General features: G+C 41.3%; 1 protein-coding gene across 1 annotated transcript in view; it reads right to left on the bottom strand.

Moving 5' to 3' along the window:
- Positions 1–23,523, bottom strand: part of prpf4bb (pre-mRNA processing factor 4Bb) — a 41,516-nt gene that overhangs the window by 2,688 nt on the left and 15,305 nt on the right. Inside the window, exons 7-17 of the mRNA XM_080752396.1 lie at positions 22,818–23,006; positions 20,857–21,018; positions 18,723–18,804; positions 17,711–17,924; positions 16,096–16,169; positions 14,213–14,303; positions 10,135–10,282; positions 8,532–8,669; positions 5,780–5,933; positions 2,950–3,064; positions 187–338 (exon numbers count right to left, since the gene is read on the bottom strand). Coding sequence (XP_080608522.1) covers positions 187–338; positions 2,950–3,064; positions 5,780–5,933; positions 8,532–8,669; positions 10,135–10,282; positions 14,213–14,303; positions 16,096–16,169; positions 17,711–17,924; positions 18,723–18,804; positions 20,857–21,018; positions 22,818–23,006 — 1,519 coding nt within the window. The remainder of the gene's footprint in view (positions 1–186; positions 339–2,949; positions 3,065–5,779; positions 5,934–8,531; positions 8,670–10,134; positions 10,283–14,212; positions 14,304–16,095; positions 16,170–17,710; positions 17,925–18,722; positions 18,805–20,856; positions 21,019–22,817; positions 23,007–23,523) is intronic.

Here is a 23,523-nt window from a genome sequence, read left to right as displayed (position 1 = left end):
CGATGTATACGATACCTCTGAAAAGGCATATCGTGGAAACATTGTATCGTCTCAACGATAATTATCACCATATCGCCCACGGCCCACCCCTAGTGATGATGCAGCAGTAGGTGGGTACCACCCCTAGTGATGATGCAGCAGTAGGTGGGTACCACCCCTAGTGATGATGCAGCAGTAGGTGGGTACCTTGTTGGGCATCTTCCCCTTCAGGTCCATGGCCAGTTTGATCATGTGGTTGTTGGAGGACCCTGGGAACAGGATCTTCCCCGTGTACAGCTCGTACAGAGTGCAGCCCACCGACCACATGTCGATGCCGTAGTCGTACGGCTTACCTATGACTGAGAGACACACACGTCAGCAAAATAACTAAATTACACAAATAACAGACAAGTATCAAAAGACAGAACAAACCATTGCAATACATATTTTTTTACTTTTCATGTTTAATGCCCTACGTGGTCATCAAACATATAATTTTCCAAATGTCTGTCTGTCTGTCTGTCTGAGTGTCTGTCTGTCTGAGTGAGTGTCTGTCTGTCACAGCGTTTCTCCTCAGTGGCGGGGGGGGGGGGGGGGGGGGGGGTGTTGGCTGGCCCTCTTTCAGATGTTGTCATGTATCGGTACACAGTATCTCTGTAGCCTTTAAACGAAACGGGTATTTCTTACATTGATGCTCCTACATATTATCATGCAAGCACCAGAAAGTTACTTTCCATCCCTCATATACTGTGTGCACAGTGCACACCCCATAACCCACACACTGCACATCATTTCGGAGCTCATATCTTTGAACGGGTAAGGACTAGTAACAAATAGTTTGTCAGCAAAATAACTAAATTACACAAATAACAGACAAGTATCAAAAGACAGAACAAACCATTGCAATACATATTTTTTTACTTTTCATGTTTAATGCCCTACGTGGTCATCATACTACAGTGTCATACAAAGTAGCAAAACATTTTTAATCTACAAGCTCAAATTGTGTTTTGCGAAGCCACATTTGAGCTTGTTAGATCTGCTGTTTTTGAATTCTGCAAAGTAACGGTTTTCAGAATTCAGACGGAATAATATTTACAGTACGCTAAATCTTGAATAGGATTACATAACAAAATGAAAGCTGTACAGGTGATATTATTGACCACTTGAACCCTAGTATGCCTATTCAGGGGTGGGTTCGCCAGAAATAGAAGATCTACAAGCTATCTACTTGTAAGATTGGCTTTTTGGGGGCAAAGCGATTAGGAGCTATATTTTTTTTCGTCCATGCCTCACCCCTTATCCCTAAACGTTTTTTTGTTTTTTTTGTTTACCATTTTGAAAAACATTATGAAATACTTCAACTGGCCCATCTACATCTACATGTTGCTAGTTTGTAGATCAGCTATTTGAAATACTTAAAGGGATATTCCACTTTCAAAAACACTTTTTGTCATTGTATGGTCTAATCAGGCTTGTATGAACACCCTGAACAGTTTTCAATTAGCTTGATTCAGTATTTAGATATTTGATGTAAAAGTTACCAGGCCCGACACGCCCATGCCTCTCCCCACACACACTCATTGTAACTTCAAACTCCATTTTAACCATGATAGATTCATTAAAAATACCCATTATTTTTTCTGGTGACTCATAATACCCTCCTAGTACGTGAGCAGGCCGTGTTTTTTCCATAACGTTTTTCATGTCTTTTTTATATATTTTTATTGTATTTAATTTTTTTCATTTTCACAAAGAATTATTAAAAATACATGAAAAACGTTATGGAAAAAACACGGCCTGCTCACGTATTAGGAGGGTAGTTTGAGTCACCAGAAAAAATAATGGGTATTTTTAATGAATCTATCATGGTTAAAATGGAGTTTGAAGTTACAATGAGTGTGTGTGGGGAGAGGCCCTGGGCCTGGAGGGCCAGATAACTTTTACATCAAATATCTAAATACTGAATGAAGAAAATTAAAAACTGTTCAGGGTGTTCATACAAGCCTGATTAGACCATACAATGACAAAAAGTTTTTTGAAAGTGTAATATCCCTTTAAGAGTTTAGGGATAAGGGGCAAGGGATGGACGGACATGGTGGAGCCCTTGGTGTAGAAGGAAAGAGTACGTTGTTGTAATAGTCTGGGGCCTTAGGGGGATTTTTTTTTTTTTGGGCAAATTAGTCTAAAAGCGGCGAATTTTGCGCCCAGGGCATGCTCTAATGATTCAGCTAGGGCGCCCGAGTCGGCGACCTTCGGGGTCACCACAGCGGCCAAATCAAGTTGGGCTCCCATCGACTTTCTATACTGGAGGAAAATACCCCAAAAAAACACTTTTTTCTGGGTATTTAAGTAGTGTGTGAGGGGTCTAACTAGGGGGTTGTCATGATGCTGAATCCATTGCAAGCAATTGTTTTGCACAAAAAAACATTCCTTGGGCTAAAAATGGCCCCCACTAAACTGTGAAAAGTGATGACTCATCAATAAACCATCGTGAAATTACCATTTTATCCCCCCAAGGCCCCAGACTAGTTCCTCTACTTACAGTTTAGGCATTTAGCAGACGCTTTTAATCCAAAGCGACTTACAATAAGCAGATACAAAACATCACAAGATAATATGTCAGTACATCAACAGCAATATAACAAGTGCAAATGGATATCTATCTAGAAAAAAACACAATAAAATCAAAGTTATAAAAAAAACTAAAAACAAATGCTAACTATCTTCATGTATGGTCATTGATTTTCTGTAGTGCTAAGGGTTTAGGTGGAGTCTGAAAAGGTGAGTCTTCAGTCCACGGCGAAAGCTAGCGAGTGAGTCCGTTGTTCTAAGTGCGACAGGGAGTTTATTCCACAGCTTGGGGGCCAGGAGGGCAAACTGTCTCGGACGAGTGGATTTTTGCCCTGGAGTTTTTAGCGAGGGTTCTGTCAGCCTCCCTGTGTTGGCTGATCTAAGTGAACTACTTACTGATCTCTGGTGCTCTGTAGAACCGGCTGACGAGGTACGGTGTGATGTCGTTGTCGGCCACGTGCGACGCCGAGCCAAAATCACAGAGCTTCAGGATGGTCTTAGACTCGTTCACCTGCAAGCCAAGACACACTGTTCATTAAGACCACGTTATCTGGGTCTAGTTATTACTATATGTACTATGATCATCATCCACATACAGTTATAGTCAGGGACCCAGTCACCAAAATCTGAGAGGATCCTGTGATGTTCTGCCGTACTTTGTATTTCTGTTTTATCTATTAGATTGGTCATTAAGGTCCACAGAATGAGAGGCCTGCTCTGCCGGAAACATTGTGGAAAAAAAGGTTATGGCCATTTGTATATTCACTGTCCCATTGACTCCACTAGAAATATATAAAAAAAAAGAAAGAAAAAAAATAGTCTTTAAGTAGCATGTGAGGGGTCAAACTAGGGGTTCGTCATGATTCTGAATCCATTGCAAGCATTTGTTTTGCATTAAAAACATTCCTTGGGCAAAATTCCAGCCCCAGAAAATTGTTTTTCCCCACTTTTCACAGTTTTGGGTGGCCGACATTTTGCCCAAGGAATGTTTTTCGTGCAAAACAAATGCTTGCAATGGATTCAGAATCATGAAGAACCCCTAGTTTGACTCCTCACATGCTACCCAAAGCATGTCTTTCTTTATTTATATTTTTTTAAATATTTCTAGTGGAGTCAATGGAACAGAGAATACACAAATGGCCATAACTTCTTTTCGCAATGTTTCCGTCAGAGCAGGCCTCTCATTCTGTGGACCTTAATGACCAAACTAATAGATAAAACAGAAATAAAAAGTGCGGCAGAACATCACAGGTTCAACTCTATTCCTTGAGCTTTTGGGCGTGTGGCTCCCTGACTATTACAATCCTCGGTGTTCATTTGACTCAGAGTAACAACGGACCACAGAGTCAGGTTTCACACCCAGGATTGTAGGGTTTGCAGCTCAGTGGTTCTCAAACCTTGTCATGTCAAGAACCTCCGCATTGATACTGAATGTATGTGGAGGACCCCCGGGGACCCCCATCTGAAAAAGGTTTAGTGCCAGGGTCCGCCAGAAGAGAAGATGTGTGTTAAACAAAAGTCTATGGTTATCACAAAACGTCTAAAACATTTCTAAGACTTGAGAAATATAGCAGAGCTCACAGCGCGTCACAAAGTGACCTTAATCTATGCGTGTTTCTTAAACCCACCAGGCTTGAGTTAAGACCCGCCTCGCGGAAACGACCCTCTCAATAATCTTAAGTATGAAAGTGCATAAATGAACGTTAGTGCTCTTAGTGCAAAGCAATACTGTGCCTACTACCTATACTGATCCATTACAATAATACACGCAGCATAATACGCCCAAAGCCATATCCAAACTATAACAATCAATGTAACTGATAATGAGTTTTATTTTGAGCACATTAGTGTCAAATTAATAGCTTTCTCAGTATGTTTTTCTCTTTAGCAAAGTTACAAAGTTTTACCTTTTTTAAGCACAGTACAAAGTAGGTTTCTTTTTTTTTTTTAGCACAGTTTATTTTAACTCATTTGCTGCCAAGCCCGAAAATCCCGAAAAAATCCCATTGTACCTCCCTGCCAAGCCCGTAAATCCCGTAAATAAAAAAAAATAAAAAATAAAAAAAAAATCATTTTTTTTTTTTTTTTTTTTTTTAATTTTGACCCCAAAAAATGTTGTAGGCATGATAGCAATCGCGAAATCGCATGTTTAACCCCCATAGCAACCCCATCTTTCAAGCATGGCAGCCATCTTTGTTTACATTTTAGGAAAACATAATGGCTGTTATCTCATGAATGCCTGAACGGATTTCCATTCGGATTTTTTTGTTTGAAAGCTGTGAGCAATGTGGACACACGTGGTGCATTATCTAGGCATGGGTGTGCATGATCCGTGCACTATGAATTACATGGAAGTCTATGGAGACTTATGGCAGGTGGGAGTACGAAGGTATTGTTAAATGGCAGCATATGAGTTGTGCATGCATTGTGCAAATGGAGGCTTTTCTGTTTTCTCAGTACAAGTTTTAAGATTGTCTTCATGCCTTTACTGACTTTATCCACCCTCCATGTGTCCGGCAAGGATTTCAGCCACTCCTAGAAGTTCTCGCGTTTCCGCAAGGCGGGTCTTAACTCAAGCCTGGTGGGTTTAGGAAACACGTGTAATCTATGTTTGAACAGCCAAAGCACAAACTATGGATAAAGTGGTTCAGATTGTAGTGACAGCTTGAGGTACCGAAAACAACAGGGTGCCACTTCTCCAATGCAGCCAATGCACATGGTCGCCATGTTATTTTCAGGTTTTGTAAGACGTCCACGTTCTTGATATTAACAATTTAGCCGGGGACCCCCTGGTATCCTCCCCTCAAAGGACCCCACTTTGAGAACCACTAGTGTAGCATGAATCGTTTAGCATAAATACACTGGTTAAAACTCTCATTTATGACAGAACACAACACCATCTCTGGTTGTGTCGGCAGGACAATCAGTAGCCTTGACCACCTTTTGCAGGCTTATGCAAAGGTTATTAAAATGTCATTTAGATAGCAGGTTATGTAGACTGATTCTAGATCATGTGTTGACCTGGCAGTATCACATATCATTTATTTTTCGGTATCATATCGTTAAGACTGATGATTGATGGTTCTTGGGTTTTACCTGGTGATCCTTCTATGCATTTGACCTGCTGTTGTCCTTGCTTTAGTGTAAGTGGCTCTGGAGGTCTGGATTAACAGTCTGCTAAACTAGCTTGTAAACTGCAGTAGAAGCTGTATTGTGTTCTTCTCACCAGGATGTTGTCAGGTTTGATGTCAGCGTGCAGGATGTTGCATCTCTTCAGCAGTTTGAGGGCCAGGAACAGCTGCTGGCTGTAGGACCGCACCGCCTTGATGTGGAGGCCCACGTCTTTACCGTACTTCTTTAGGACCTCACGCAGGTTCATGCTGTATGGGGGGGTTGGGGGGGGGGGGGGGGGGGGGGGGGACAGGAGAAGCAGGGTTCCCACACATCTTTACCAATTAATCTCCAAAACTTTTCCAGAATATTTAACCCGATTTCCAGGACTACATAACAATAATTCAGCTCAATAACAGGTCGCAGAAGGGGAGCACACACTGGACGCGGGCGGCTGCGCAGCATCGCGTCGCGGTATCGACGCACGTCAAGTGCCGCGCGGTAACCCCAACTGGATGCGGCGCGCTGCCACACAGAACATCCATTTCCCCCGGTGGGGAGAACCATGGGAGAACATGTTCACCGCGCGGCAACGCTGGAAAAATAGAACAGCGGCGTATCGGCGCGGCAGGCGAGGCGGCAGAACCGCGGATGCGCGCGTCTGACGCCGCCGGTGTGGGTTAGTTCATTGAAAATAACGGGGCCGTATGTTTTGACGCGCCTCCGCGTCCGGTGTGTGTTTCCCTTTACTCCTATGCTCAATGCCCAAAGACAGGTAGGGTAGTGTTTTCAGGCCGTGACCCCCGAAATGATCATGTTTTAACTGGAGACCCCCCACCCTGACGAGCACTAAGAGTTGAGGCATTACATTTTGTATAAAACGGTTCTATTGTGAAAATAGCAGATCTACATGCTCACAACGCCTCACGCTGCGAGGCGTTGTGAGCATGTAGATCTGCTATTTTCACAATTTCTGCCTCTAATATTTGACAATTTGTCCAATGTTTAATTTGTCATTTCAGAGGTATTAACAAAATCAATAACCAAAGACAATGCATAGCTATTTTTTACAGGACCTTCCAGGATTCCAAAACTTTTCCAGTACTGGAAAAAATATTTTTCTAATTTCAAAATATTTCCAGGAATTTCATGACCGTGGGAACCCTGCAGGGGGCTTGGAGATCAGATATTTCTAGGGATGGAGCGCTAAACAAGGGTAGCCCCATAACCTGATAACACATTTATTGATTACCCTGGTATCAATAAGCTTTGGGCTTATCAAGCTTGTTATCCAGCATAGCGGCCCATGATGTCATGTTTAAACAATCAAGACAAGAGGCCATCAAGACATTATTACAGTATTATCCATAATATAAAGCCATTTAACACTTATTGCACACTAATGCAGTGTTTCTCAAATGGGGGTACGCGTACCCCTAGGGGTACGCGGAGGTACTGCAGGGGGTACTCAGAAAATGCCCTCAAAAAGGAAAACTAGTATAAATCATGCTTGTTCATAGTTAAAGAATTAACTACAATTGAATTAGGAGGGTAAAAAACATTTACTTTTATGTTTAATGAAGACACATGGAGAAACGTGATATGAGCCTGAGTTGTTTAGCCAATGTACATGGTACCAGGCAACTGGGATGTGTTTTAAAGTTGTTTGGAAGTTATTGACATGAAAACCTGACTGAAATGTTAGGACCACAGTGTTGAAAATGAAAAAGGAGGCACCGTTTGAAACTCTTTCACCCCATTTCTTATTTGTTATTTTATATTCTTGAAATGGGGGGTTCATATACCACTATTTATTTATATTTTAATTGCAGTTTTATAAGCAAAATGTTGTTGCCGGGTAAAGGGGGTACTTGGATTCAGAAATCATGTTAAGGGGGTACTCAAGCAAAAAAAAGATTGAGAAACACTGCACTAATGAATGATTGGTTTGATGATATTTAATGATAATATCTGTTAGTTTTGTCAGTTGTCATCTTCACAGATGGTGGTCAGCCACAAACTCACAGTCACAACAACTGGACAATAATAAAAGATACCAGTTCTGTTCAGAATTTGTCGTCTCAAATGTTTCCTCAAAATATTATAAAAAGCTCAATAGTGGGCTGAATAAAAGCCTGGCTCAATAAGCAGGATCGATAAGGTGCTCGTTATCAATAACAATGAACCACCTGGACACAATTATACCAATAACACTCACTAATCGGGAGATAAGCGACCGTTAGGTCACATGCAACCTCAGGGTGGCGCTAGAAGAGGGCCATGTGAGAAATCAGGGGCGGAGGTCGTGGTTTGCCAGCCAAGGAGTGTGTGTGTGCAAAGTTTGGCATGGATAGGGGCAACGGTGGCGGAGATATGAGTAGGGACAAAAGTGTGACGTGACAGACTGACTGACAGCTAGCCGGTGGAGCTTCTCATAGAAACAAAACAACAGGTCCCTCTACCCTAACGTACCTGAGGTCCCTTTACCCTAACGTACCTGAGGGGTTCGAACACCTGACACTGGTCCCTCTACCCTAACGTACCTGAGGGGTTCGAACACCTGACACTGGTCCCTCTACCCTAACGTACCTGAGGGGTTCGAACACCTGACACTGGTCCCTCTACCCTAACGTACCTGAGGGGTTCGAACACCTGACACTGGTCCCTCTACCCTAACGTACCTGAGGGGTTCGAACACCTGACACTGGTCCCTCTACCCTAACGTACCTGAGGGGTTCGAACACCAGACAGAGGTGCTGTTTATGGTAGAAGTGTCTGAACAGACGCAGGCAGTGGAACTTGTCCCTTTACCCTAACGTACCTGAGGGGTTCGAACACCTGACACTGGTCCCTCTACCCTAACGTACCTGAGCGGTTCGAACACCAGACAGAGGTGCTGTTTATGGTAGAAGTGTCTGAACAGACGCAGGCAGTGGAACTTGTCGTCAGGATCAGCGTCGTTCAGCTTCTTGAGGAACTCCAGCTCCTTCAGGCCAGTCTTCTGCCTGGAAGGATCATGTAAGAATTAGGGCTGGGACTTTAACTGATTAATTGCGATTAATTAATTACAGGATATGTACGCGATTACAAAAATTTACGCATTTTAATCACACTTAGTTTTTGCACCACAGAACCTTCAGTTTGGGGCATACCGATCATAGCGATGCACCAACCAAGAAGAGACAACAAACGCAAAGGGAGAAGTAGCCGATCAGAGTGCTTTGCTTGGCCCAGTGGATGAGAAATTTAGATTAAAAAAACTCACTCGTTGATTCACTCGTACAACAAAATGTGTTTTACTTGAAAAAAAAAAATGCTTCTCAGGTCAAATATTAATATGCGATTAAAATGCGATTAATTAATTACAAAGCCTGTAATTAATTCGATCATTTTTTTAATCGCATCCCAGCCCCAATTGTAATATTTTGAAGCTGAATAGAATAAAAGTCATTTTGGGGGTGAACTCCTTTAAATTAATGACTTTGGTTTCAGTGGGTGGGGGAATGCGTTAAAGTTGCTAAATATGTATTTTTAGACACAATAAGCCCATTCCCAAAATGCACCACAATCTTTCATGGGCAGATGTGACTTATAGTAGTGTTACTGTAAGGAAAACACCGGCTTATTGTGTCTAAAAAGATATATTTAGCCACTTGTACGCATGCCCCCACCCACTGAAATCAAGGTCATTAAAATCGCTAAACAAAAGAAAGAAGCAAATGAAAACATTTTAACACTCATCTTTTCTTTTCTCTAATTACAATTAAATATGAACCCTTGTTGTAAAAAAACAAAGTCCTTTAAATAGCTCTATATTGTAATAATTGCTATCGACCAGTCCAGGGGTTTTCAAAGTGGGTGACGGGGCACCCTGGGGTGCCGCGACGGCAGTCCAGAGGTGCCGCGAGATCATCTGATAATATTTGGAATTCATGTGGACACTTGAAAAAATATTTAATATCATTTTAAAATAGAAATACAAAGTTATTTTCAGTCAGTTCTAACCAAAATGGCTGTTATCTCAACGTTTTCCTCGCAACATAATCACTAAAATATCGTCACTGTCGGTGATGAGTTTCAAATGTGTACGTCTTTTTGGTAAAGCAAAGCCCTGCTTCATCATACAAGACACACAAAACTAGTGAAAACAGACGATCTACAAGGACACAACGCCTCGCATGGCGTTGTGTGCTTGTAGATCTGCTGTTTTCACTAGTTTAGTACAATTTATAGATGATAAATACAAAATGAACGGTTTTGGACATACAAGGTTTCCACCTGACAACGATATGCTATAAATATAAGGTGCTGGGAGTGAAAATTATATTGTAGCGGTGCCTCAGATTAAAAAAATAATATTTATGGGGTGCCCTGAGACAAAAACGTTTGGGAACCCCTGCTCTATGTATTTACTGAAGTCAAACATGTGTTTCCATTACCCTGCTGAAAAGAGATTTCTCTGGGACTCACATGAGCTCATTGTTCCTGATGATCTTTACCGCCACCTCCTGGCCAGCGCGGGCGGTGTCCCTGGCTCTGATCACGTTGCTGAACACCCCCTGGCCCGTGTATCCGTAGACGTCGTAGCGCTTGTCCAGAGTCTCCCCGATGTTCACCCCTTAGAGAGGAACACAGATCTTAGTTCACCCTGTTTTCATCCATTCATTCATTCATTCATTCATTCAATACTGCAAACCGTATGTGCTATGAAATCACTGAATTGCCAGCTAGTTTATAGATTTCTTTCTTTTATTGTTGTATTGTAATCCATTTGAATCTTCCCAAGATTGTCAAAAACAATGACGGTCATTCTGAAAACTACTTACGAAATAACTATACCAGTAAGACTCCCTAATCGGGAGATAAGCAACCGTCAGGTCAGCAGTAGTCTCGCGTGGCCAGACTGTTGCCTCCGCGATTTGGGAAATGCTCCTGTCAACAGTCTGGGGCACGGAAATAGAAACGATGAGTGCGAGATAAAGTGGATGTGACGCATCCGCTCCCTTGGTGCAGTAACAATAACATGTCCTACTGGAAGCGTTATGTCTCCTTTCAATATTTCTGGGGGCGTTATTTCGTCTTTCTCTGGTGTTGTTGGTGTTACCTCCATGATGTTTTCAAATGTTTTCTTAAACTAAACACCCATAACAAGAATAGGCCCCTCGAATGACTTTGTCTGAGCTATTGTGTTTCTGTTATGTTTCCAATGGGACTACAGTTCATTATAATGACTCTGTCTGAGCTAGTGTGTTTCTGTTATGTTTCCAATGGGACTACAGTTCATTATAATGACTCTGTCTGAGCTAGTGTGTTTCTGTTATGTTTCCAATGGGACTACAGTTCATTATAATGACTCTGTCTGAGCTAGTGTGTTTCTGTTATGTTTCCAATGGGACTACAGTTCATTATAATGACTCTGTCTGAGCTATTGTGTTTCTGTTATGTTTCCAATGGGACTACAGTTCAGTGCAGCAGTGGCTACTTCCGATACTCGCCGTTTGGGAGCTGCCTTTGGAGATTGTGGAATAGTTGTCTGGCTACGCGAGACTAGGTCAGCAACCTCATGGTGGCGCTAGAAGAGGGGCATGCATGACTGACTGACTGACAGACAGCCGGTGGAGGTTTTCACAGTAACTTGCGACCTGGCAGTCGCAACATCATCACAGTGGTGTTATGGGAACGGTATGAAGTTAAAGGACGTATTGCACAGCAGCACAGACCAACAGTACTTGGGGAGTTGGTAAAACAGTGTGTAGAAGTGAGAAGTGTAATTTATCCCATTCAGAACGGGTAGACATCATTGTGTATCATTATTTTTTTTTTACTAAATTTTTATCCCACGATTTTTGTAACCCATTTTTTCACCCGGTGCCAATTGCCTAAGCTGTGATCCTGGGCTCTGCTCTCCCTCTGCCAACCTGGGGAGGGCCCCGAACTGAGCTCATGCTTCCTTCAATGCATGAGGAGTGAGCAGGCCGCTTCTTATATCACCTGACAGGGGGAGCTTCCCCGGTTGGACGTAGCGCGTGGAAGGAACACGTTATTCCAACCAGTTCCATTCCCCTCCATCAGGCGCCCCGGCTGGCCAGGGGGAGGCTTTATAGAGACCAGGATTATTGTGTATCATTATTTTATGGCACCGAGTGCGGCGCTGCGAGCTTATAGATCTGCTATGTTTGAAAAATCATGACAATTTGAATTTTGACCCGATTCTATAAGTGTCTTTTGAATCCTTCTAAGGTTTTTTGAAAAACCCTATGTTTCTATAATGTCAGCAATCTGGCCAGCCATCGTCAAAGAAAAGGTCCTTTTCACTTCAACTGGAGCTCAGTTAGTCTGTTCTTGAGAGACTACTATGTCAGTGGTTCTCAAACCTTTTCATGTGAAGGACCCCCAAAATGATATTTATTTGGCCACAGACCCCCATCTCAAAATATTTAGTTCCAGGGACCACCAAAAATACATAAAAGTCAAAGATTTGCACACATTTTCACAACTTAAAAAAAATAGCAGATATACAAGCTCGCAGCGTGGCACCGAGTGCCGCGCTGTGAGCTTGTAGATCTGCTATTTTTCTATAGTTAAAGCATTCAATAATTCTAGGCCTGAATGGGTTAACAAAGCAGGACCATAAAGTATATCCACATCTTTGCCCACCCAGTAGAAACCCTGATACTTTGTGTCAGCTACGTTCAGTAAAAGCATGAATGTAAAATAAATGAGGTCATTAACTCATACCCTGCCAAACCCGAGGAACCCGAGAATTTCGCGATGTCCCTCCCTGCCACGCCCGAGGAACCCGAGAATTTCCGCCATTTTGAAAAAAAAAAATGTTTTTTCAAAAAAAATGTTTTTTCAAAAAATGTTTTGGGACCCCAAAAACGTTAGTAGGCATGACAGCGATCGCGAAATTGCTTGTTTAACCCCCATACAACCCCCATACAACTCAGGTAGCAGACCTCCAAGCTCACAACAGTGTAAAACATAATGGCTGCTATCTCATGAATGCCTGAACGGATTTCCATTCGGATTTTTTTGTTTGAAAGCTGTGAGCAATGTGGACACACGTGGTGCATTATCTAGGCATGGGTGTGCATGATCCGTGCACTATGAATTACATGGAAGTCTATGGAGACGAATGGCAGTTAAAGAGTACGAAGGTATTGTTAAATGGCAGCATATGAGTTAACATCAAGTAGGACGGGAGTGGCTTATTGTCTGCTGAGGTGGAGCTCAACACCTACCATATCAGCTCCCCGTACTTCACCGCACGGCTTGACACGCCCCGATAGCCGTGCTACTCATACGCTCAGCTGGCGTATGTGAGAGCTCTACCGACTGTATTACCCCAACACAAGCCCTCAGTATAAATAAATGTCAAATAAATTGTATTAGTTAATGCTTACTGTAATAGCCCTCAGTGTCAGTATGAATAAAGGAATTCGTACCATAGTAGCCCTCAGTATATTTGTATAAATCAATGAATTCTTACTGTAATAGCCCTCAGTACATTTGTATAAATCAATGAATTCTTACTGTAATAGCCCTCAGTACATTTGTATAAATCAATGAATTCTTACTGTAATAGCCCTCAGTACATTTGTATAAATCAATGAATTCTTACTGTAATAGCCCTCAGTACATTTGTATAAATCAATGAATTCTTACTGTAATAGCCCTCAGTACATTTGTATAAATCAATGAATTCTTACTGTAATAGCCCTCAGTACATTTGTATAAATCAATGAATTCTTACTGTAATAGCCCTCAGTACATTTGTATAAATCAATGAATTCTTACTGTAATAGCCCTCAGTACATTTGTATAAATCAATGAATTCTTACTGTAATAGCCCTCAGTACATTTGTATAAATCAATGAATTCTTACTGTAATAGCCCTCAGTACATTTGTATAAATCAATGAATTCTTACTGTAATAGCCCTCAGTACATTTGTATAAATCAATGAATTCTTACTGTAATAGCCCTCAGTACATTTGTATAAATCAATGAATTCTTACTGTAATAGCCCTCAGTACATTTGTATAAATCAATGAATTCTTACTGTAATAGCCCTCAGTACATTTGTATAAATCAATGAATTCTTACTGTAATAGCCCTCAGTACATTTGTATAAATCAATGAATTCTTACTGTAATAGCCCTCAGTACATTTGTATAAATCAATGAATTCTTACTGTAATAGCCCTCAGTACATTTGTATAAATCAATGAATTCTTACTGTAATAGCCCTCAGTACATTTGTATAAATCAATGAATTCTTACTGTAATAGCCCTCAGTACATTTGTATAAATCAATGAATTCTTACTGTAATAGCCCTCAGTACATTTGTATAAATCAATGAATTCTTACTGTAATAGCCCTCAGTACATTTGTATAAATCAATGAATTCTTACTGTAATAGCCCTCAGTACATTTGTATAAATCAATGAATTCTTACTGTAATAGCCCTCAGTACATTTGTATAAATCAATGAATTCTTACTGTAATAGCCCTCAGTACATTTGTATAAATCAATGAATTCTTACTGTAATATCCCTCAGCATCGGTCCAGTTGTCCCTGAGGTTGGGGTTCTCTTTGAAGTCCTTCCCAACACCTGCTGCTCTCATTCTGGCACTCTGTATGAAGAACATAATGTTACAGTAAACTATCATTCTCATCACTCTGTATGAAGAACATAATGTTACAGTAAACTATCATTCTCATCACTCTGTATGAAGAACATAATGTTACAGTAAACTATCATTCTCATCACTCTGTATGAAGAACATAATGTTACAGTAAACTATCATTCTCATCACTCTGTATGAAGAACATAATGTTACAGTAAACTATCATTCTCATCACTCTGTATGAAGAACATAATGTTACAGTTAACTATCATTCTCATCACTCTGTATGAAGAACATAATGTTACAGTAAACTATCATTCTCATCACTCTGTATGAAGAACATAATGTTACAGTAAACTATCATTCTCATCACTCTGTATGAAGAACATAATGTTACAGTAAACTATCATTCTCATCACTCTGTATGAAGAACATAATGTTACAGTTAACTATCATTCTCATCACTCTGTATGAAGAACATAATGTTACAGTAAACTATCATTCTCATCACTCTGTATGAAGAACATAATGTTACAGTAAACTATCATTCTCATCACTCTGTATGAAGAACATAATGTTACAGTAAACTATCATTCTCATCACTCTGTATGAAGAACATAATGTTACAGTAAACTATCATTCTCATCACTCTGTATGAAGAACATAATGTTACAGTAAACTATCATTCTCATCACTCTGTATGAAGAACATAATGTTACAGTTAACTATCATTCTCATCACTCTGTATGAAGAACATAATGTTACAGTAAACTATCATTCTCATCACTCTGTATGAAGAACATAATGTTACAGTAAACTATCATTCTCATCACTCTGTATGAAGAACATAATGTTACAGTAAACTATCATTCTCATCACTCTGTATGAAGAACATAATGTTACAGTAAACTATCATTCTCATCACTCTGTATGAAGAACATAATGTTACAGTAAACTATCATTCTCATCACTCTGTATGAAGAACATAATGTTACAGTAAACTATCATTCTCATCACTCTGTATGAAGAACATAATGTTACAGTTAACTATCATTCTCATCACTCTGTATGAAGAACATAATGTTACAGTTAACTATCATTCTCATCACTCTGTATGAAGAACATAATGTTACAGTTAACTATCATTCTCATTCTGGCACTCTGTATGAAGAACATTATGTTACAGTTAACTATCATTCTCATCACTCTGTATGAAGAACATAATGTTACAGTTAACTATCATTCTCATTCTGGCACTCTGTATGAAGAACATTATGTTACAGTTAACTATCATTCTCATCACTCTGTATGAAGAACATAATGTTACAGTTAACTATCATTCTCATTCTGGCACTCTGAAAGAATGAACACAACGCTACAGTTAACTATTAACTATCATTATCATCACTCTGAAAGAATGAACACAACGCTACAGTTAACCATAATTCTCATCACTCTGTATGAATTAACATAATGTTACAGTAAACTATCATTCTCATCTCTCTGTATGAAGAACATTATGTTACAGTTAACTACCATCCTCATTCTGGCACTCTGAAAGAAGGACATTATGTTACAGTTAACTATCATCCTCATCCTGGCACTCTGTATGAAGGAACACAACGCTACAGTTAACTATTAACTATCATTCTCATTACTCTGTATGAAGAACATTATGTTACATGTTATATCGGTCGCTCACTACATAAAACTAAAGTCCAGCTAGTTTTTTTTACAAGGGAGTGCTGCATGTAAACGTAAAGAAAAAGGTGTCCAGACCAGTCCCTCAGTGACTTACGTCGAAGTCGGCAGCAAACATGTCGTCTGACTCTGTGAACATGTCGGGAGCCGAGGGTTTCTTTGGGTTTGCTCCTGGAGAGGAGAAGAACAGAGGAGAAGAGGAGAAACCATGTGAAGATGAGTGTTCAGCTCACACCACAGTTTTTTAACAGTCAGTGTTGATTTCATCGACTAAAACTATGACAAAAAAATGTGTGTCGACTGCGTTTTTTACACAGACAAAAACTAAATAAAAAATAAGCTGTGATTACTAAAAGTAAGACTAAATATATTGACAATTTCGTCAACAAAATAAAAACTAGACTAAAACGTTAGGGGGGGGACTAGTGGAGAAGAGAGTCATTTTATGTTTGGTTGCTCTCAGGTGTTGCGTGCTGAAAATAGCAGATCTACAAGCTCACAACGCGCCGCGCTGCGAGGCGTTGTGAGCTTGTAGATCGGCTATTTTCAGCACACAACCAAGTGTAAAACCAGTCATTACGATGCCATCAAGGCCTGCCAAAATACATTTCAGTTGACTAAATCAACTAAATCAACTGTAGATTTAGTCGCCTAAAATCATATGATATTTAGTCGACTAAAATTAGACTAGAACTAAAACTTTTCTGGTGACTAAATTATGACTACAACTAAAAGACATTTTATTCAAAAGACTATGACTAAAACTAAATCAAATTTTACGGTCAAAAACACCACTGGTTAAGACACTGCGGGGAAAACGCTCATACGGCTAAAGACCCAGTTTACGTTAAAAGGTTTGTTTATTCCCAAGCTGTATCACGATACACGATTTTATCACAATTCTTTTTCACGTTGGTTTTTATGGTTATTTTTCAAGTTACTTGACACAAACTAGACTCTCTGGGTTCCTTTTGGGAGGTCTAAATTGAACTTTACAAGTATGTAACTCTAACAGTGTACAAATGAAACCAAATGGACCCGTGTACACTGTCAGAGTTAAGGGGAGACCTTGACATTTTAAAGTTTGAGAACTACCGATTTAGACTAAAATGCAGGTTTGAATTGAATTCTGCAATGAATCTCTGTATTTACAAGGCTCCCTCAATTGTATCACGATACAAACGATACCTCTGAAAAGGCCTATCGTGGAGACATGGTATCGTCTCAACGATATTTATCACCATATCACCCACCCCTACAGTGATGTTACTAGGTTTTCAATGTAATGGGTCCCGGGACCCACAGGTGGTCATTCAAATGGGTCCCAGAAAAGTTTTATGAGTCCTCAATATAAAGTTTACGCGCGCAAAATGGCATCGGACGTCGGTGGAATCAAAACATTGACGTTTCTATCGCCTGTTTAAGACTTTCTATGTGAATTTTATGTGTGTTAACGTAGGGTAAAGTAGGATGCTTTCACCCATGAACAATGGTGGTGTCTGTGGAATTTTTTTATTTTTTTATTTTACCGCGATGCGGTAAATTATTTTAACATGGACTCCAATGGAGGCGCATCCCCGGGACCCCAGGCCAGGACCATGACATGAATGAGTCCCTGGGTGACTTGAATGAGTTTTTGATGCGGGATGCGCACGTAATGACATCACTGCCCCTACGTAAAAGGTTTGTTAGTAAAGGTGTGGCTCCCTCACCATCCTTCTCCTGGGAGATGAGGTTGTGCTTGGCTTTGATGTTGGCCTCGAAGGTGTTGAGGTTCTCCCTCTCGTACTCCTTCACGTCGGCCGCCACGCGCTCCAGAATGTCGTCGGGGGAGGGGGAGCGGCTGCGGGTGCTGCTCTGTGGGCTGCTGGGCTCTGAGAGCATGTTGGTGCCGGGATCCGACTCGCCGCCCCCAGCCTTGTATTTCTGTTAGGGATGGACCGAAAGGAAGATTATTAGAGCATGTTGGTGTCGGGGTCCTCCTCAAAAGATGAGTGTTAAAATATTTCATGTACTGCTTTCTATTGTTTTAGTGATTTTAACTATCTAGATTTGTATGCATGTCCCCAGGTTGGGTCTTTTTAGAAAGAATAAGCCCATTCCCAAGAAGCACCGCAATCTTTCATGGGCAGATGTGACTTATGGGGGCTGGTGTAAATGGTAACAAAGACATTGCTGGCTTATCATGACTTAAAAAAATCATATTTAGCCACTTGTATGCATGCCCCCACCCACTGAAATCAAATGGCTAAAACTCATCTTTTCTTTTCTCTAATTACAATCTAAAATATGAACACTTATTGTAAAAGTTGTCCTTTAAACCTTGTTTTTACGACAATTCTGAGACCATATATGGTTGTGGAAGATGCTTATAAACTTGTATTCTATCGCTATGTTGACCACTTCAAATGATCTTTAATTGACCGAAAACAGACGATCTACAAGCTCCTTGTAGGAGCTCTAGGAGACCTAGGAGGACTTGTAAATCAGAACTTTAATCCATGGTGATGTGTAATGTCTTTTCTAGGAGTGAACAGACCTGTATGATGGTGTGTAATGTAATTATTTTAACAGACCTGTATGATGGTGTGTAATGTAATTATTTTAACAGACCTGTACGATGGTGTGTAATGTAATTATTTTAACAGACCTGTACGATGGTGTGTAATGTAATTATTTTAACAGACCTGTATGATGGTGTGTAATGTAATTATTTTAACAGACCTGTACGATGGCCAGGCGCTGCTGGCGTCGCTGTTCGATCAGAGCCTCTTCATCGACCTCTTCACCGTCGTCAAAGTCCAGCCTGTTCACGTGCACAAAGACACAAAGAAATGTCTTTTAGGAAACACGCCGACACTTCGCCTCATCTTTGATTCCTGTTTATTAACTCATTAACTGCCAAAAACGTGAATCCCTTAAAAATCCCGTTGTACCACCCTGCCACGCCCGTGAATCCCGTAAATTAAAAAAAAAAAAAAAAAAAAAAAATGTTTTTTTTTTTTTTTTTTTTTTTTTTCAATTTTTTTTTGGACCCCAAAAACGTTAGTAGGCATGATAGCGATCGCGAAATTGCTTGTTTAACCCCCATACAACCCCCATACAACTCAGGTAGCAGACCTCCAAGCTCACAACAGTGTAAAACATAATGGCTGCTATCTCATGAATGCCTGAACGGATTTCCATTCGGATTTTTTTGTTTGAAAGCTGTGAGCAATGTGGACACACGTGGTGCATTATCTAGGCATGGGTGTGCATGATCCGTGCACTATGAATTACATGGAAGTCTATGGAGACGAATGGCAGTTAAAGAGTACGAAGGTATTGTTAAATGGCAGCATATGAGTTAAGGTCAGCTCCACTGATCTCATTCCCCCCAGATTTGGCATAAACATGGGGATGAAAAAGTGAAACACCTGATTATGCTTAGTTCAGTGTGGTATCAAGCACCGAAAATAGCAGACCTGGTCTGCTATGTTAGATATTTTCACCAAAAGGCACTTTTAGGAATCTCAGCCCCTGCCTCTCTAACATTCTCGGCAAGTAAATAAAACGTTCGGGTTAACGTGGAGTTTGCTTTCAGGTTGCCTGACCGGACAAGTGCTCATTTGAGAGGAGACGCAACCGTCTATAAACACAACACCAGATATCTGTCTAAACACCTGAACGTGGCCAGAGCGCTCTGTCTGCTGGTCTGTGGAATGTAAAATAATAGCACTGTTTAACTACAATGTGCATTTTTTTACTGTTGCTACACTTAAACATATAAAATAGCAAGTGTGAAACCATGGACATATTCAATCACTAAGTGTGAAACCAGGTATTCAATCATAGCTACAGTATGTACTGTAGGTATTTGGTGGTATTGAGGTATGATTTTTTTTATCGCACAGCCCCAGAAAGTAAAGAAATCAATGTTAAATTGAGCGGTAATTAAAATCTTACCTGTCATTTTATAATGTCCGATTTACTTTTTGGGCAAGTGCCTCTGATACCTTAAGCGCCTATCAGAGTCGGTACCGCGGTGAAGAGCTATCCACCGCGAGTCCCGACACATCTCTCTGTTTTTACTATCAGACAGACAGGCTCTTCACCCCGTTCACTGATTGGTCAATCTAGACCAGTCAGTCACGGTGTTAGGACTTCACCGTGACTGACTATGATGGCCTCCACTTATTTTCTGACTTGAGGTGGAAAGCTTTACACCTAAAATTTGCGGTGGATAGCTCTTCACCCTGGACTCTGATAGAGGCTTTAGTGTCAACCCCTGCAATGTCTTTATTTCTACTCACACTTCAGAGCCCGAGGACCCCTGGTCTCTAACATGTGTTTATTTCTACTCACACTTCAGACCCCGAGGAGTCCTGGTGTTTATTTCTACTCACACTTCAGACCCTGAGGAGTCCTGGTGTTTATTTCTACTCACACTTCAGACCCTGAGGAGTCCTGGTGTTTATTTCTACTCACACTTCAGAGCCCGAGGACCCCTGGTCTCTAACATGTGTTTATTTCTACTCACACTTCAGACCCCGAGGAGTCCTGGTGTTTATTTCTACTCACACTTCAGACCCTGAGGAGTCCTGGTGTTTATTTCTACTCACACTTCAGAGCCCGAGGACCCCTGGTCTCTAACATGTGTTTATTTCTACTCACACTTCAGACCCCGAGGAGTCCTGGTGTTTATTTCTACTCACACTTCAGACCCCGAGGAGTCCTGGTGTTTATTTCTACTCACACTTCAGACCCCGAGGAGTCCTGGTGTTTATTTCTACTCACACTTCAGACCCTGAGGAGTCCTGGTGTTTATTTCTACTCACACTTCAGAGCCCGAGGAGTCATGGTGTTTATTTCTACTCACACTTCAGACCCCGAGGAGTCCTGGTCGACCTTCTGCCCCTCTGACAGGCTGCCCTTGAACTTGTCCTCGTCTCGGCTGCGTCTCCGCCTCCTCTCGCGGTCCCGGGACATCGAGCGTCTGCCGTACTGCCTGAGCCTGCCGTAGCGGTCCCTGTCCCCACCCCTGTATGATATGAACCGCACGTTAAACACAATGAGATCTCTACAGTCTGTCCCCCGACCTGTATGATATGGACCACACATTAAACACAATGAGATCTCTACAGTCTGTCCCCCGACCTGTATGATGTGAACCACACGTTAAATACAATAACATATCTACAGTCTGTCCCAAGACCTGTATGATGTGAACCACACGTTAAATACATAATAACATATCTACAGTCTGTCCACAAGACCTGTATGATATGGACCACACGTTAAATACACAATAACATATCTACAGTCTGTCCACAAGACCTGTATGATATGGACCACACGTTAAATACAATAAATACAATAACATATCTACAGTCTGTCCTCTGACCTGTATGTAGAATACATTAAATACAATAACATATCTACAGTCTGTCCTCTGACCTGTATGTAGAATACATTAAATACAATACCATATCTACAGTCTGTCACCAGACCTGTATGTAGAATACATTAAATACAATACCATATCTACAGTCTGTCCCCAGACCTGTATGTAGAATACATTAAATACAATAACATATCTACAGTCTGTCCCCAGACCTGTATGTAGAATACATTAAATACAATACCATATCTACAGTCTGTCCCCAGACCTGTATGTAGAATACATTAAATACAATAACATATCTACAGTCTGTCCTCTGATCTGTTTGATATGAACCACACGTTATACAATAACATATCTACAGTCTGTCCTCTGATCTGTTTGATATGAACCACACGTTATACAATAACATATCTACAGTCTGTCCCCTGATCTGTATAAGAACCACACATTAAATACAATAACATATCTACAGTCTGTCCCCTGATCTGTATAAGAACCACACATTAAATACAATAACATATCTACAGTCTGTCCCCAGACCTGTATGATATGGACCACACGTTAAATACATAATAACATCTCTACAGTCTGTCCCCCGACCTGTATGATATGAACCACACGTTAAAGACAATACCATCTCTACAGTCTGTCCCCTGACCTGTATGATATGGACCACAGGTTAAATACAACCAGTAAGACTCCCTAATCGGGAGATAAGCGACCGTCAGTTCGCAGCATGATTTTAGAGCAAAATCTGTAGGAGCAGTGTCCAAGAATGTGTTTTGCAAGAATCGGCCTTATAGTGGCACTAGAAGAGGGTCATGTGAGAATTGATGGGTTGAGAGGTTGTGGTTTGGCAGCCAAGGAGTGTGTGTGCAAAATCTGGCATGGATCGGGGCAACGGTTGCAGAGATATGAGTAGGGCAAAAGTGTGACGTGTGACAGACTGGCGGCCGGTGGAGGTTTTGATAGTAACTGCAACCTGACGGTCACAATGAGTTAATATAAACATGACTTGGTTGTTGGGAGGAAAGGGCCATATATGGTAGTGCTTCCTGCATTGTTAGGAGGAAAGGGCCATATATGGTAGTGTTTCCTGCATTGTTAGGAGGAAAGGGCCATATATGGTAGTGCTTCCTGCATTGTTAGGAGGAAAGGGCCATATATGGTAGTGCTTCCTGCATTGTTAGGAGGAAAGGGCCATATATGGTAGTGTTTCCTGCATTGTTAGGAGGAAAGGGCCATATATGGTAGTGTTTCCTGCATTGTTAGGAGGAAAGGGCCATATATGGTAGTGTTCCTGCATCGTTAGGAGGAAAGGGCCATATATGGTAGTGCTTCCTGCATTGTTAGGAGGAAAAGGGCCATATATGGTAGTGTTCCTGCATCGTTAGGAGGAAAGGGCCATATATGGTAGTGCTTCCTGCCTCTCTCACCTGTGTCCCAGGGGAGATCGGCTCCGTCTGCGTATGGGGGAGCGTGAGCGTCGTCGTGGTGACAGCGGGGACCGCCTCCTGAGGGGGGAGCGGCTCATCCTGCGGCGGGACGGGGGTCCCGGGCTGGCCTCCCGCGACCGGCCAGGACCCCCCGGACCCCCCGCACCCAGGTCTGGACGCAGTCGCTTCCTGGAGGGACGAGAGAGGAGAGAGAAGAAAACATGAACTCATTAAAGGAGTAGTTCACCCCCAAAATGACTTTTTTTCTATTGATTAGTCATGCCATGGAGACTAGAGTTCAATAATATTTTTAGTTTTTTGACAAAAATGTGATAACAATAAATTGACCCCCATTGATTCCAGATGGGGACCCGTTTCGAAACGGGTCCCCATCCGGAATCAATGGGGGTAAATTTACTCGAATTTAATAAATTTACTATTTTACTTCAAACTTGTTTCCATTTCAGTCATTTCTGTTGTTCTACGACCCATTCTTTTAACAGCGTTTTCCCCCCCTCCCCCTGCCGCGCCCGAGTTTTTCTTTTTGAAAATGTTTTTTTGGACTTCCTTCTATCTATTAGGCATGATCGCGACCCCGAAGTTGCATGTTTAACCCCCATACCAACCCCATCTTTCAAACATGGCAGCCATGGTTGTTTACATATGAAGAAAACATAATGGCTTCTATCTCATGAATGCCTGAACG

Source organism: Nannobrachium achirus, assembly GCF_963921795.1.
Source record: "Nannobrachium achirus genome assembly, chromosome: 21".
Classification (NCBI taxonomy): domain Eukaryota; kingdom Metazoa; phylum Chordata; class Actinopteri; order Myctophiformes; family Myctophidae; genus Nannobrachium; species Nannobrachium achirus.
This window is presented reverse-complemented; position numbering and strand designations above follow the sequence as displayed.